General features: G+C 47.6%; 1 protein-coding gene across 1 annotated transcript in view; it reads right to left on the bottom strand.

Moving 5' to 3' along the window:
- LOC144179161 (synaptic vesicle glycoprotein 2C-like) overlaps window positions 1-13,999 on the bottom strand; it is a 283,464-nt gene that overhangs the window by 24,983 nt on the left and 244,482 nt on the right. Inside the window, exons 6-7 of the mRNA XM_077707402.1 lie at window positions 13,399-13,550; window positions 11,861-11,994 (exon numbers count right to left, since the gene is read on the bottom strand). Of these exons, the coding sequence (XP_077563528.1) occupies window positions 11,861-11,994; window positions 13,399-13,550 (286 nt within the window). The remainder of the gene's footprint in view (window positions 1-11,860; window positions 11,995-13,398; window positions 13,551-13,999) is intronic.

Raw genomic sequence — 13,999 nt, 5'->3', positions numbered from 1 at the left:
GTTCGAATGTAGGTATCGGAGTTTGTCTTTAACGAATTGTGAAAGAGTAAATACAAAAGCTTCAAGCGGTTCACTTTGGCACGCTTTTCCAGTTCACTAAGGCCCGCTTGCTCTAACATATCAGTTGGAGAATCAACACGCCTGTACCGGTTAAAGATAAAGCGCACGGCCTTACGTTGAACGCTTTCCAATAAAGCAATGCTCGCCTTTGAGGCCGGGAACCAGGCACAACTAGCGTATTCCAGAACTGGGCGTATGAAAGTAGTATACGCGAGAAGCTTTGTTTCATACGTGGCTTATTTCAAAGTACGCTTGTAAAAAGAAAAGCTTGTAAGGTTAGTAGAGACAGAGACAAACCAGAAAGACGTAGAAAATAGAAATAAGTTTACTGACGTTTCAGGGAGAGGTCTCCCTTTCTTCAGAGTAACGGAGTCCTCTCCCTGAAACGTCAGTAAACTTATGCGGAGATGTGGGTTCGACTCCCGCTCCCGGAAAAAACGGCGGATTTTTTCTCGACTTATATTTTCGCCTATATAGCACTGTATTAAAGAAACATGACAAACACACGTCATTCGGCACTATTAAATATCTCGGAAACACCCGAATAGCACTGGCAATGACGACTGCAACCTTGATATGTGTCCTTACGGAGTCCCTCGTCCCGTATCTTTCTGTTCTGCTATATATATATATATATATATATATATATATATATATATATATATATATATATATATATATATATAATATGAAAGTAGAGTCAGGAAAACCGGCCTGTGGCCGCAACATAAGAGTGAAGGGCGGACACAAACTCCTAGGGCGGAAGCGCCTGTTGACAGAACCCTGGGAAGAGATAGCGCAAGGTGGAGGCGCCTAAAAGTTGACTGCATATGCGTGCGTCGCATTGGGGAGAAGCTGCGGCAATTAAATAGGAAATGTTCTATATTTCCCAGTTTGCCACAGAAATGGAGTTGCGGAGATGGAGGCAGACCAGGTTTGTAAAGATGAAAAACGACCGTTTAAGATCGCGATTGCGGTGGATTTGCTTCTCCTTCGCTCCAGTTTAAGGCACGCGTCGAACGCTGAAGTTTTTTTTTTGGCCGATATTGGCCAATCTCCCTAAGTGGCCATTGCTGGATTGACGAACGTGCTATCGATGCACGCGTGCACAAGAGCTCGAAAAATTTTTTTTTGCATTTTTAACTGCGGACACCATACACAAACGACTAGCTCAACAGCTTCGCTGTTAAAAGTTTGTCTTAAGTAATGTAACTTGTTGCCCTAATTCACGAACAGGGTCCGCTGGCTGCGCTACTGAGTTATGTTATCCGATTCAGACCACCCCATGCTATTCGATTAGCACGCTCCGATCCCACAATAATGCGTGAGCCCATATCCTCCGTTCCAACCCCTTCCTATTTCCTGTAAAAAAATTGAGCCTTCCTTCTACTTGTACATCTGTCATCATCATATTTGTCGTCACCACCACAATCATCATCATCACCATCATCATCAAGCCGACTCGTTAGGTGACGTGGTGTAAAGAATAACGTTTACAGAAAAGGGGGCCGGTTCTGTCAACATCCAAATTGCGGTTTTACGCACCGAGGTGTCTACCGTAGGGGACGGTACGTATTTGTTTAGACCACCCGGTGGTCATCAACATGCACTAAAATAGCGATGCACAGGCGTTTTAAATGCAGAGCATTTCAGTAACTCACGATGTCACCCGCGTTGACGTCCGTAGTCGTAGTCCGCACACCTCCCCCTACACTATATTATAAAAAATACTATCCGGCGCCTGGTTTCGATCTCTCGACCCTGCGGGTGGAACGCAATGTACATGGTCCTCTACCCACTGCGCCACAAAGCCGACACAGAATGGGAGGCTACGAACGCGCCTTATATCCTTGACTCATTCAAACTACGTCAAGAAGCTGATGATACAACGCATTCACTACCACCAACTCCCCAAACACTTAACGTTAACGCAATACACCCACCCCCTACGCGACGCATTTACTCGAGTCCCCCTTGCGGGGAGATGGGCCCAATTTTTTTTAGTTTCCGCGTCCGTCACGAAAACAGTCCGACCAAGAGCGGAGCTTGTGACCTCGTGCTCAATAGCTCATCGGCTTAGCCATTGAGTCATCGAGGTGTAAAGGTTCTGCGAAATCCGCGTAAAGAGCCGTTAATAAAGAAAGCGTTCAGGATTGCTAGATTTCGTTAGGCCAGTGGGAAGAGCTGTCCAGAAGCTTTCCCGGTATACGCGGCACGTTAATGGACCGCACTTTTCCTTGGCGCAGATCGAAAGCAGGGTTAAGCGAATGCCAAGGGGCATGCATTGTCCGGTGGATTAAACGCCATTGCAACAGGCTTTAGCCGAGCGCCAAAGTGATTGTCGCCATCAAAGACGGGACGAGCTTTAACGTATCGACCGGGGCTAAGGAGATTTAGAATCGACCTCCGGGAACCCTTTTACGTGCGCTTTTCTGATGGGATCCATTGTCGTGAGCGATGTCGAAAGCTTTTCGTTTGTGTTAGGGGCGGGACTGTAGATGCATTGAAAATCCGGCACTCCGAAAATAACCTCGCTGTTTATAGCGCTAAAGTAGCGCGTCGAGAACAAGAACGCAGCACTATGTTCTTGTCTTCGTGGATCTACTACGAATCAATAAGGAAGAAAATGGTAATATTTGTTCGGAAGTACGTATACGTATTTGAGAACAATAGTCACCAAGCACATATTTCCCCCTTATTTGTTCGTGACGCACATTGAAATGCCAACTTCAAGAGAAAAATATACTTTTGTCTTGAAGTTGGCCGTTCAATGTGCGTCACTTCCTAAAAAACGAGAAAGTGTTAGGCAAGCTCAGAAGCACTAGTTTATAGTGATATCACGCTCATTTTGTAAGGTCCGCAGCAAAAAGTTGCTCAATACGCGTGTACCCACAACTGAGTGTTTTTTTTTTATTATTAACATCGGAGCTGTGGTAGGTCGGGCCTTTTCGTAGGTCTGCTGTCGGTCGTGGGTCACTCAGGGGTGGGAGCAGGTTCGCGTACCCGCCGGCGGCCTTGCAGAAACCGGTTTATAGACCTACCGATAGAGGGCGCAGCGGTCTCGCAGGGGAGGGTTCCTTTCCCTCCCACTAAGAGAGGGATCCTACCGCTGCTGACGTTTAGCTTCCGTTCTCGGGGAGTGCCCGCTGACGTTCGAGTCGACAGAAGAGAACCACTATTTCAGCAGATTTCCGACTGGGTGGAACTGGGTTAACATCTTTTTTATTAGTCGTGAACTACGCCCATAAAACATAAAAGCTTGTAAGTGTACTAATACTCTTGCGTATGTACCTTTACCTCTGACCGGAGCAACGCCGATGCAACTGAATGCGGTATTTTATACGGGCGTCTTAAGTGTTCCATTGGGGTACGGTGTCGCGCGTAGTGGTTTGACGCCATGTTTCAGCGCGAGTAAGCGTTATTGTGACACTCCATTTCAACGTGTTCCCCGATCGAAACACGACAGCCACCTACTGCCGGCACCAACTTGTAACCGCTTTTTTTTTTTAATTGCGATAGTATGCCCTTTGGCATAAGGTCCTACAGGTACAAGTTGGCACCCGTTTCCCCGAGGAAGTCAGAAAAGAGCGGTGGTGGGGCTCCACAGCCATCGATGAAGATCGGGGGGTCTCCCAGGATGCAGGCCTGTGCCGCGAAGGTGTCGGGATCTCGCTGCACTCAGTGAAGGGCACGTCCATAGCAGGTGGTTGGTGTCGGCGTCTTCGGCAGGAGCCGTACAGAAGGGGCAGTTGGTAAACGGGGCATGGTATCGCGGTGGCCACGCCCTGGTTACCGCAGGAAAGAGGGCCACCACAACTCGTAGTCTACGGAGCAGGAGCTCCTCCCAGGGAGCGAGCCCACTGGGAAGGTCTGTTCCACACGGTGGGATGAGAGAGCGTGTGGCACGACGCAGATCATCCTTTAGTTGGAGAAATTGTTCATGTGGGTCAGTTGTCAGCAGGGGAAGGGGCCCTAGTACCGGCGTGAGGTGACGGGAACTATCCGCCGCAATATGAGCGGAGATAGTATTACGCCCGATCCATGACAGGCGGAGAGGGCAGGGGTACGTGTCCAGTAGGTTATGAATGCCTCTTGAGACCGACGAGTTGGAGGCTACACGTCGCAAATCCCGTATGGCCGCCGTTGAGTCCGTGAAAATTTGTGCCATCAAACTACCAGGGGTTTGACGAAGTGCCAATAGTAGCGCTTGCAGTCCGTCCCGGATGGCTGTAAGCTCCGCCAGCATAGAAGGCCAGGTGCCGAGTGTTTCATAAGCGCAGTTTTTGTTCGCTTCTGAATGAGAGGGGCATTCGATCGCCGTAGTTAAAACGCCATCTTGGGCCCCAGCGTCCACATATGCCTCTACAACCTGGGGCTGGTTGACAGTCGCTACGCCCGCGGATTGCGCGTACGCCCAGCGGTACGTCCGCGGATTGCGCGTCTGCGTTTCCCGTCGACCGACTGTGGAGTCGAAAGAGCGGCCGGTTGTCGGTCACTTGATGGTACCGCCAGGGCGGCCTAGCTCAGTGGCGGCCGCAGAGGTTGGTTTTGGGGGAAGGGGGGTGGGGGGGGGGGCAATTTTTTTTCTTTTTTTTTGGGGGGGGGGGGGGAGGGGTAGGGTTGAATTAAGAACCGCTCCTCTCCTTGCGCCAGTTCTGCAGAGGAGGCGATTACCATGCAGGCGTGTGCGCGTATGCGTTGTAAGCCGCTTGAGCACAAATCACTTAGCGACACAGTTGTTTTTGGTGCCGCTTAGGCGGTGCAATGGCTGGCTCGAGCCCGCATTTCTGACGGTCGCAACACATTTGCCGGCCTCGCAGAAGTGGGATTTAACCTCGCGCAAGTGGAATACCCTCTTGGGACCGCCACTGGCCTAGCTACAGGGTGGGCTGGTAAGGCGGGTAGAGAACGGCCTATGTAGATCGCTGACGCCGCTGCCTCCGGAACAAAATTAAGTTTGTGCTGGCGGGCGGAGCGGCGTTGCTGTAAAAGCTCATCCGGGGTATTAAGTTGAGCTTCTGCCTGAAGAGATGGTATAGACCGCTATGAAAGCGACCCTGTCGTCCTTGGCGGGTAATTCTGCCTCAACTTGCAATGATGATGCGAATAATCGTACAAACATACTCTGACCTGTCGAAACGTTCGCTGTGACTTTCTCTGTAAGCACCTTGGCTATTTTCTGTTACACCTTCTTTTTGGTGCTTTTAGAATTGTTTGGCTCCGAAACCAGTTTCTCGGGAGTTGGGAGTGGGCGGAGGAGTAGCGGGGGAGTCGGGCAGATCGTCAACACAAGCATGGGACACAAGAGAGAAATGTTGTAGCATCATTGGCAGTCATCAGAAGTTGCTTCTGCCTGAATGTTTCGCTGTTGTTGATTTTTTTTTTAATCGTGTTTGACGCCATGTCCCAGCCCGAGTGCGTTTTATTCGAATTTGTCGGGCTAAACGTGCAGAACGCCCTCGCAGTGTTACTCAACACGTTTAAACCACGACTGAAATATTATTTCTGATAAAACAATACACGATATAATTCTCCGCACTTTTGTTGCGGAGGGATCGTTTTACAACAGAGCCCGTTTTTGTTGGGCCCGGTCACGTTTAAGGGCCGAAAAAGAGCTTATAGACTCCTAGCTGGCTGTCGACTGAAAGGAGTGTCGGAGAGGGGGGTGGGGGAGTGCTTTCCCAACACCTCCTCCTCCTTGAACCCCATCTATACGCCTCGAGCGCCGCCTGTAGGGGCGCCACTGAAATCCCCCTAGCAGCCCGTTTCGAAAGCAGCCGCGGGAGTCTCCGGCCAGCTCCCCACTGTCACCGCTGCTTTCGGGGCGCGTTCACGATTGAGATTTAACGTTTGTAGGCGTTGGAAATACATATTTATGTGAAGCAGTCACTCTGTTCGCAAATGCGGCACATTTACGAGAGCGTAAATGTGTCTGACGCAATTTTAGTCTGGTACATTCGGCCTGTACAAGCGCCAGGTGTGCGTCGCAGGTCGGCGTCGCGAAACCGGGATATGCATATGGAGATGATTGGGATTCCACTGCGCTGAAATTTACTAACAGTGTCTCCGTAAGCATAGTTTTCCCAGATGTTCATGCTATGGCTATACACTACGATGTAAATAAGTTTTGTGCGCTTATATGACCTAGCTGAGCGCACGCCAGTTATGCTTGCCAATATCCTACCTCAGATATTGATCACTACCCTGGACCTAAATTTAACGAACATTCTACGAAAGAAGTACGATGGATAATCCAGAATTATACCCGGGATCAGAGCACGATAAGAAAATTAATGCTGGGGCGTCTTGTCGGCAGCTGAGCGCCCGCAAACATTCGTATATGCTACATATATCCTCCGTTAGCAGCGCGGAGTAGGGCTTCTAGAGTAATGCCTGTCCGCGACTAAACGTTTCTTCGAAGCAAAGCCATATGAAGCAAGGAGCCTGCAGAATCTAGCACAAACGGAAATCAGAGGGCCTTGTCAGATATCCCACTCTTCTAACGGCACCTTTTATCAGTTGTGAACTTGTATACTTTAAAAAATGCCTCCGCCGAGTGATCAGCTGTTCGTTGAAGTCTAAGAACTAGATTAAGCTGAACGCGTAGCTTGTGTGTGTGATTACTAAAACATTCTTTCCTTGATTTCACTCCACATTTGTACTCGACGATATTTAAGCGTCTCCCCCCCTCCCTATGTCTCCCGAAATAGCAGTGCATTTCACTCACTAGTTGGTCTCGTGAGTCCTACCCGGCTTAAGTTTAGAAGAACGTCTTTAGGATTTCAGAAGCTGCACTGAGTTTTTTTCATTTCCGTACGAGCTATTCTGTTTCTTCCGGGCTTGCAGACCATTTATTTTTCCGGGGTTCAATTCACTTTTCTTGGTTCTAGCTATAAGGCATGAGTGCACATCTTTCACGACGCAGAGCTTTGGAATATACTTAACATTATCGCGTGGCTTGTATTCTTATAAAAGGCACAAGTTAATAACAGGTATTGCGTAATCACATTCCCGAAGTATATTTTTCTACGACGTATATATTCGAAACGAGGCCGCATTCGTTGTGCCCTCTGCAAAACGAAACACACCTCTGACTATGCCATTATCAGGTCTAAACGAGGTGACAATAAAACTCGCTTGTGCCGGACGTATTCGGAGGTGACGCGGTGGTATGCTGGTGCCGTCGCCGACGCCCGTAACAGCAGCCAAGAAGAACGCAGAACCGCGTTCCCGGATAGCTATTGTTGGTGTTTGAGCAACCTACCAAGACGGAGCAGCTTTTGAAGTGCCCTAGACGTACTATTTACTTACAGACGTCACCATTACAAGTTTTTTTTAGGGCGCGGAAGGGCACAAGGAAACGAAAGAGAACCAAAACACTGCATGAGCCTCTATCAGCCGCGCAGCGCTAATCCCATCAACGCCGCGGAGAAGCGGCGACAGGCGGCGCAGCGATCACAAAGCTCGACGCGTACAGGCAAATAAATGTTGTCACACAACAGTGCCAATGACGCCGTCGTAAATGTCACCTCTTGCGCGCATACAAAGTGTTCATTAGTGGCCACGAACGTGCGTTCTTTTCTTAATGTGCAGGTCCTCTGGTGAGCGTTTCTCTGAGACACGTATCGCACCATCGCAAGAACGCAACTTGCCAGAAAACGTCTCAACGGCCGCTTGGCTGCATGTTCAGCCCAGATTATTCTACCAGTGCAGACTCGCAGACGGCAGTTGAATGCGCAGTTCCGTCACGAGTTTGAAGGGCACGCAAGATACTCGAAGGAGCCCTTTGGCAGGCTCCAAGCATGCTAGAATTAGTAAAAGTCGTCATAGGACTATGAATAATTTTGTTGCGAGACGGATTGAATTGCTAGAAGCACGGGGTGCATGGCCCAGCGACACACAAATGTCAAAGCGATTCAAAGGTAGCCGATGTACAGCCAGAGCGCAACCTCGTTCTCTTTTTCCGCTAACTCCGTAGGCGCATGGTTGTAGGCGCATGGTTGTAATTCCTGGCGTATAATATTTGCGTAGCAATATTAATGACTCAAGCGGAAATGGCACAAGCTCTTACTTCCGATGTGCTCCGAATACCTTGCCAGTGGTCCTGGAAGGGTGCCTTTAATAAGTACTATCGCGAGTGTGATCTAGGGATATTATACATGGATACCTTAAGGCCTGCAGAAAAAAAAAGTAACGCTAGACCCCTTCCCCGTCCTTATGGCTTCTCTACCCCCTCTCTCACCCCGCCGTGTAGAACGGATTGGGTTTGCAATAATATCTAGAGACCTTAGTAGAGTTTAAGAATACTACCAGCCATGCAGCCCTACGTAAAAGCCCTTCTACACGCTCACATCGCTTAAGTATTTATTTCCACAGGCTAGGGCTTTTTCTTGCGGGACAACTGTTAGTACTGTAATGAAATAGGCTGGTCGAGTTATCGCTACGTCCGATTCGTCTCAAGGAAGAAAACTAAGCTGTAGCGTCCCCTACTTCACCATAGACATGCTTCCAGAACCGCGCCGAACAATGAAGAAACACTCTTATTCCTGATCTCCTGCTACGTCGCTTCGGCGCGCACAATCGCCGGTGCTTGCGGAGGGAAATTAGAGCTCTGAAATGGAAGCTCAGAGTTCGGAAAAGAAGTAGCACTGTAATCCGAACGCTCGCTGCGAGCCGACATCCGCGAAGTTACGGGTCCCGCGCATAGCAACTTCCACTCGCCGAGAGCTTCTCTGTCGTGAGAGTTTCTCAAACGCTGGAATTTGGTGCTTGCGAAATAGCTCCGCTTTCGAATGGCAGGATTTAGACTAGACGGTGAGCCTATGCGTCTCGATTTGCTCTCCAAGGTCTAGACTTTCTCGGTGGCTTAAGCGCCTTCGACTGAAACAGGAGACCTGCCTGCCTTGCGCCTCTCCTTTCACGATTAGCGTAGGCGGCGCGAGTTCGGGTTGAGCCACTCAGCTGAATGAGAGACTGAAAGGCCCGCGCAAGCTGCGCGCTCTGTGCGGATTCTAAAGTATAGCCGTTCACTGGACCAAAAGCAGGCAGCCGTGTAATTTTGTAGTAAGAAAAATTACTCTCGTCTGTCGACCTACTGCCAGTGGCAGAGTGGGCTAAGTTGGCAACGGAAGAAAAACTCAGCATTAATTTCTTGCTAGAGCGCAGTAAAGTTGTTGCATTCAGTTGGAAAAAGATGGTTCATGAGGTAGCGTAAAAAATGGTCTCTATCGATTTCCTTTCATCTATAAAAAATGGAAACATTTGAGCTGAGTTTACTTTTCTTTACCAGTGAATACCTAAAATGATAGTCCTACGCTTTTCTCTAGGTTTTAATTCACAAATTTGTCCTACTCTGAATACAGCCCTACAAAGGCGGAGGAAGCTTTTCATTCATTCATTAATTCATTAATTCATTCATTCATTCATTCATTGAGAATCTATATTTTGGTTTAGATGTCACAGCTACACTTGATTAATGCGATACACCGTAGCGCATGGCCCCAGAGTCATCACCGAGCACACCATTGCTTTCCGATTCCATAGGGATAATGGCTGTCGAATCCAGTTTTGCAGCGTAAGCTACACTGGCCGAGGTTGAGCAGTTCCGCGTGGCTCCTGGAGAGCTGTGCTGCGCATGCGCGAGGAGCAGCTTGACGTCTCACGGCGCACAGCTGCCGTGCCGGAGCGCCGCCGCCACCACGATTGAATTGGATTGGATTGGAAATCATTTTAGTAGCAGTAAGCATGATAATCACCTAATCCTAGACAAACAGTAAACCTAAGATTAACCAGCTGAACCCTGGATCAAGCTATGTATATCCTGGCAGAGCCGAGCTAAGCCACTGCTATTTTTTTTTGTTTGATGGGTGGCCAAGTACGTGGGTGCAGCACGGTACTCAAACCATTATTATACCATAAATATATCCGTGGTACAGCCTTCATATATATATATATATATATATATATATATATATATATATATATATATATATATATATATATATATATATATATATATAATGGTTAATTTCTGTTCAACTTCACTGATTCACCCTCTTCGGGGCTTAGAGTGAGCGGCTCTTTGGGGGACTTGAAGCCGGCTTCGATGTGCTGTATTAGTACAAATCAATAGTAAATAAAAATATAGCTTTACTATGAGAACAGTTATGTATTAAAATAACAATAGTCACGCGTAGATTAGTAACGAATTTCCCCATGCCGTATTACTTATTCATGATCAATAGAAAAGACGGAGCAGCTGGCGCACGGGCAAAGGGACAACTTGACAGCGTTGACACAAACGATCGCTGACACACACATCAGCGCTCATGTGCATCAAGTCCTCCTTTTGTACATATGCCCGCTGCGCTGTCTTTTCTATTGAACATGAATAAAAAACACGGCCAAATAGTTTTTTATATGTTACCCGTGCTCATGCGTTTCAAGCTGAATGATCAAAAGCGTACGCGTCAGAAATTCCTTCTTTTTTATTTCCCGTTCCTGTCTCTCTCTTACTTTCCCTGTCTGATCCTGACAGCCTAATGTTAATACTCATTAAAGGCAGGATATCCCTGACCTCTGCAAAGAAGCACCAGCATGTTCAAAAGACCAGGTTTCGAGCAAACTGTTTTCTTAGTCTACTCCCCTGGTCGAGCTCGAATTCAATCTTAAAATGTTCAGATTATTAATTGAACCGCTTCGATTCCCGGCCGCGGCGGCCGCTTTTCTGATGGAGGCGAAAAGCAAAAACGCCCGTGTGTACGAGATTTCGGCGCACGTTAAAGATCCCCAGGTGGTCAAAATTAATCCGGAGCCCTCCACTACGGCGCGCCTCATCGCCTGCGTTGCGAAAGCGCGTAAAACCCCACAATCAATTGAACCGCGTCCAGCCTAGCGCTAACGGAATGAAAATACAATACCCGAGAGTCAACTTAACGTTACTTATACTTTTTTCCAACTCCGTTTGAACGGACGGTCGGCAAAAAATTTGGGAAATAACTTCGCAACAGAGACGGGAAATCTCGCACAATTTACATAAAAATTCGGGAACGACACAGTGTAGACAAAGCTTGTTCGTGACGGTTCAGCGATCCCGTGAATGGCGTGAGGGAAACAAAGCAATAACGACAAGAAAAAAAAAAAAAAAACGCGGGAAGAACACGATGAAAGACAACCCGACATAGCACATGGTCAAAAACTGCAGTTTAAGATAACTGCCCGCCTATACTTCTTCTGGAGGACCCAGGAAGCCAGGGGAGAAGAACTTCAAGATTTGACGTTATTTTTTCGACACCGGATTGTTTCATCTGATGAAATACGCGTCGGTGTTGAAAATCCTTTGGGGTGTCAGTAATTCTCACCTACCACTGTATTTACTTCCTTCGTACTTCCCTTTTGTCGTGTCGCTGACATCATAGTTCGCAATTTTTATCATTTGGGAAAGCTGTACTTTCGATTTGTACGATATTTGCATTTATTTATTTATTTATTTATTTACTTTTATTTATTTATTTATTTATTTATTTATTTATTTATTTATTTATTTATTTATTTATTTATTTGAAAATGACGATTTAATCTATCCGGCAGGTGTAACCGTGATTGTGTAAGAAATGCGTGCGTTATTTGCCATTTTTTTAAAATTAATCTATTCATTCATAAAACCTTTGCCAATATATAACCTGCCAGCCATACGACGAAAAGAAATTAATCGTAAATTTATGAGTAAATTTCTCCATCGTACGATCAACAGAAGAGTCCTTCACTCGACCGAAAAGCCACCGCGGGTAAATGCACTGACCTCCAGCAGGAAGCGCGGGCTTTCAGGCAGGAAGGCCAGCCCCAGCACAGAAACGATGGAAGGAAACGAGCAGACGAGCAGGAACACCCGCCAGCTGCTGAAGTGCAGGCGGCCGAGGCCCAAAAGCGTCGTTCCTGCGCAAGAGGAGGTCGTCGAAAACGGCACCATCAACGGAAACTTCAATGAGCTCAGTGACGGGAATCCTGTTATCCTTACTCGCGGTACTGTCATATCTCGGTACGACGAACACCACATTAGCGAACTTTTCAAATTAACGACCATTTAAGAAATCCCACGCCGACTGCTTATAGTTTTGATGTAAAACTATTTCACTACTGCGTACTTCAGAATAGCGAACTTTTCAAAATAACGATCGTTTAGTTAGCTCCGTGCCATGTTAACAACGCCTCAGCACTACGAACTCATATTTTCAAGGCCGAAGATTCTTAGGTTTCCGTTAAACAATCGCGGCAACCGGAGCCGTGTGCTAGCAGACGACACGACAAAGCGCAGCGCAAAAGAGGACGTCTTGCGATTTGCCCTACGGAATTCGGGAGCCTATGCGAGAGAGAGAGAGAAAGAAGGTGAGGAGAAAAGAAAATGAAGCATGGGTGGCCTCCCCCGTACAGAAAGCCGCGGCCGCGCTATTCGCGCCCCACCCCAAGTTTTTCTACGTTCCGCCGCTGCTCGGGTGACTTGCTGGATCTTCACGGATATCAGCAGAGCTGAAAACAGAGGACATTCTCCAGCACGTGAGTGTTTAGGATGAATAAGGCAGCGAGGACGGCAAGAACGACGATGCCACTGAGGGTGCCGCGGCAGCATTCGAAGACTGCGACGAGCATGTGACGACTGCGGATGTGTTGGACAGCATACGAAAACTCGGTATATTTTCGCGGAAAAACCGTACGGCCACTGAGTCAGTGCACAGGAATGTGGAAGAGTTGGAGTTCTTCGTGCTAAGGAGCTTGTGCTGCACGCACCAGAAGAAAATCGACAACTACTTTAAATAAACGTGCATTGATTGATGATCACTTCTGCATTTTTTAGTGAAAAATGACTTTAAGGATGCACTGCTGAGCAGTACAGGTGGGTCATTTTAGGCATGAAATATTTTTGTCTTAAATATTGCTATTTTCGCAACAACGACCTTTCAGAATAACAAGCAATTTCCCACGGTCCCATGAAGTTCGTTATATCGAGATTTCACTGTATTTGTAATGGGAATTTGTAAGGAGTAGAAATAATGTGAAAGAACGCAACGAGTGTAGAAGCAAGCTCTTTATGTTCGATGAAGTCCAATCCATCATCGCGGCGAGCTGAACTGATCGCAGTTGATATGGGAACCGAGGACAATGTCTACTTTAACTGGGAGTTTTTGCCCACACACACAAAAATGATACAGGACCCTAACCATACAGTGTATGCACTTCGCCCCCGTGAAGTCAGATAGTATTGGAAAGTGAAGAAATGCGCAAAGCAAGGATAAATTCCCCGGGGGTCGTCCGCCCGAAAGTCACGCAGTCGTTGGCGCTCACCCGTCCTAGGTATGAGACCCCAGGCCATGACGGAGGCGAAGACGCCCCCGATGGCCCAGAACAGCAGCAGCCAGCAGAGGTTCCGGCCTCGGTGTTTCTTCAACAGGAACTCGGCGTAGTACGGGAACACCACCGGGATGGAACCGCCCACGCTGCAAGTGGCCGCGTAGGTTGACACTGATTACGTCATAATAAAGTGAGACACCACTAAAAACAGCTGCAGCTATCGCCTCGAGTTATAGTAACTTAAAGGAGCCATGAAGACAAAACACAAGTTTGTGTTATTCGAAAGATTTCGTTTTTTAGAGCGCCCCCAGCGTTTGTCCGAATGCAAACGATGCTTTATTAGCTGAAAAATTATTTATTCAAGTTAAAATTTTTATTTTCCCGATAAATCGTGCGTTTTGGTGGTCTGAATGACATCACAGGGCGTCGTTTACCGTTAGTGAACCAAGATGGCGCCACCACACCGCGGCAAGCCAGTTTCTGCCTTTGGTTTGGTTGTGAACTATTTGTACCTGGCTTGTTTTATTTATGGAGACAATCGTATCGTGAAACATGGTGCTCGCTCGACAAATACGTTCACGTAAGACATCGTCGC

The sequence above is a fragment of the Haemaphysalis longicornis genome, unplaced genomic scaffold (assembly GCF_048455015.1).
Source record: "Haemaphysalis longicornis isolate Haplotype H1 unplaced genomic scaffold, Haemaphysalis longicornis Haplotype H1 scaffold_4, whole genome shotgun sequence".
In the NCBI taxonomy this organism is placed as follows: Eukaryota; Metazoa; Arthropoda; class Arachnida; order Ixodida; family Ixodidae; genus Haemaphysalis; species Haemaphysalis longicornis.
The sequence above is the reverse complement of the archived record's forward strand: the minus strand, read 5'-3'. Positions and strand labels throughout refer to the sequence as shown.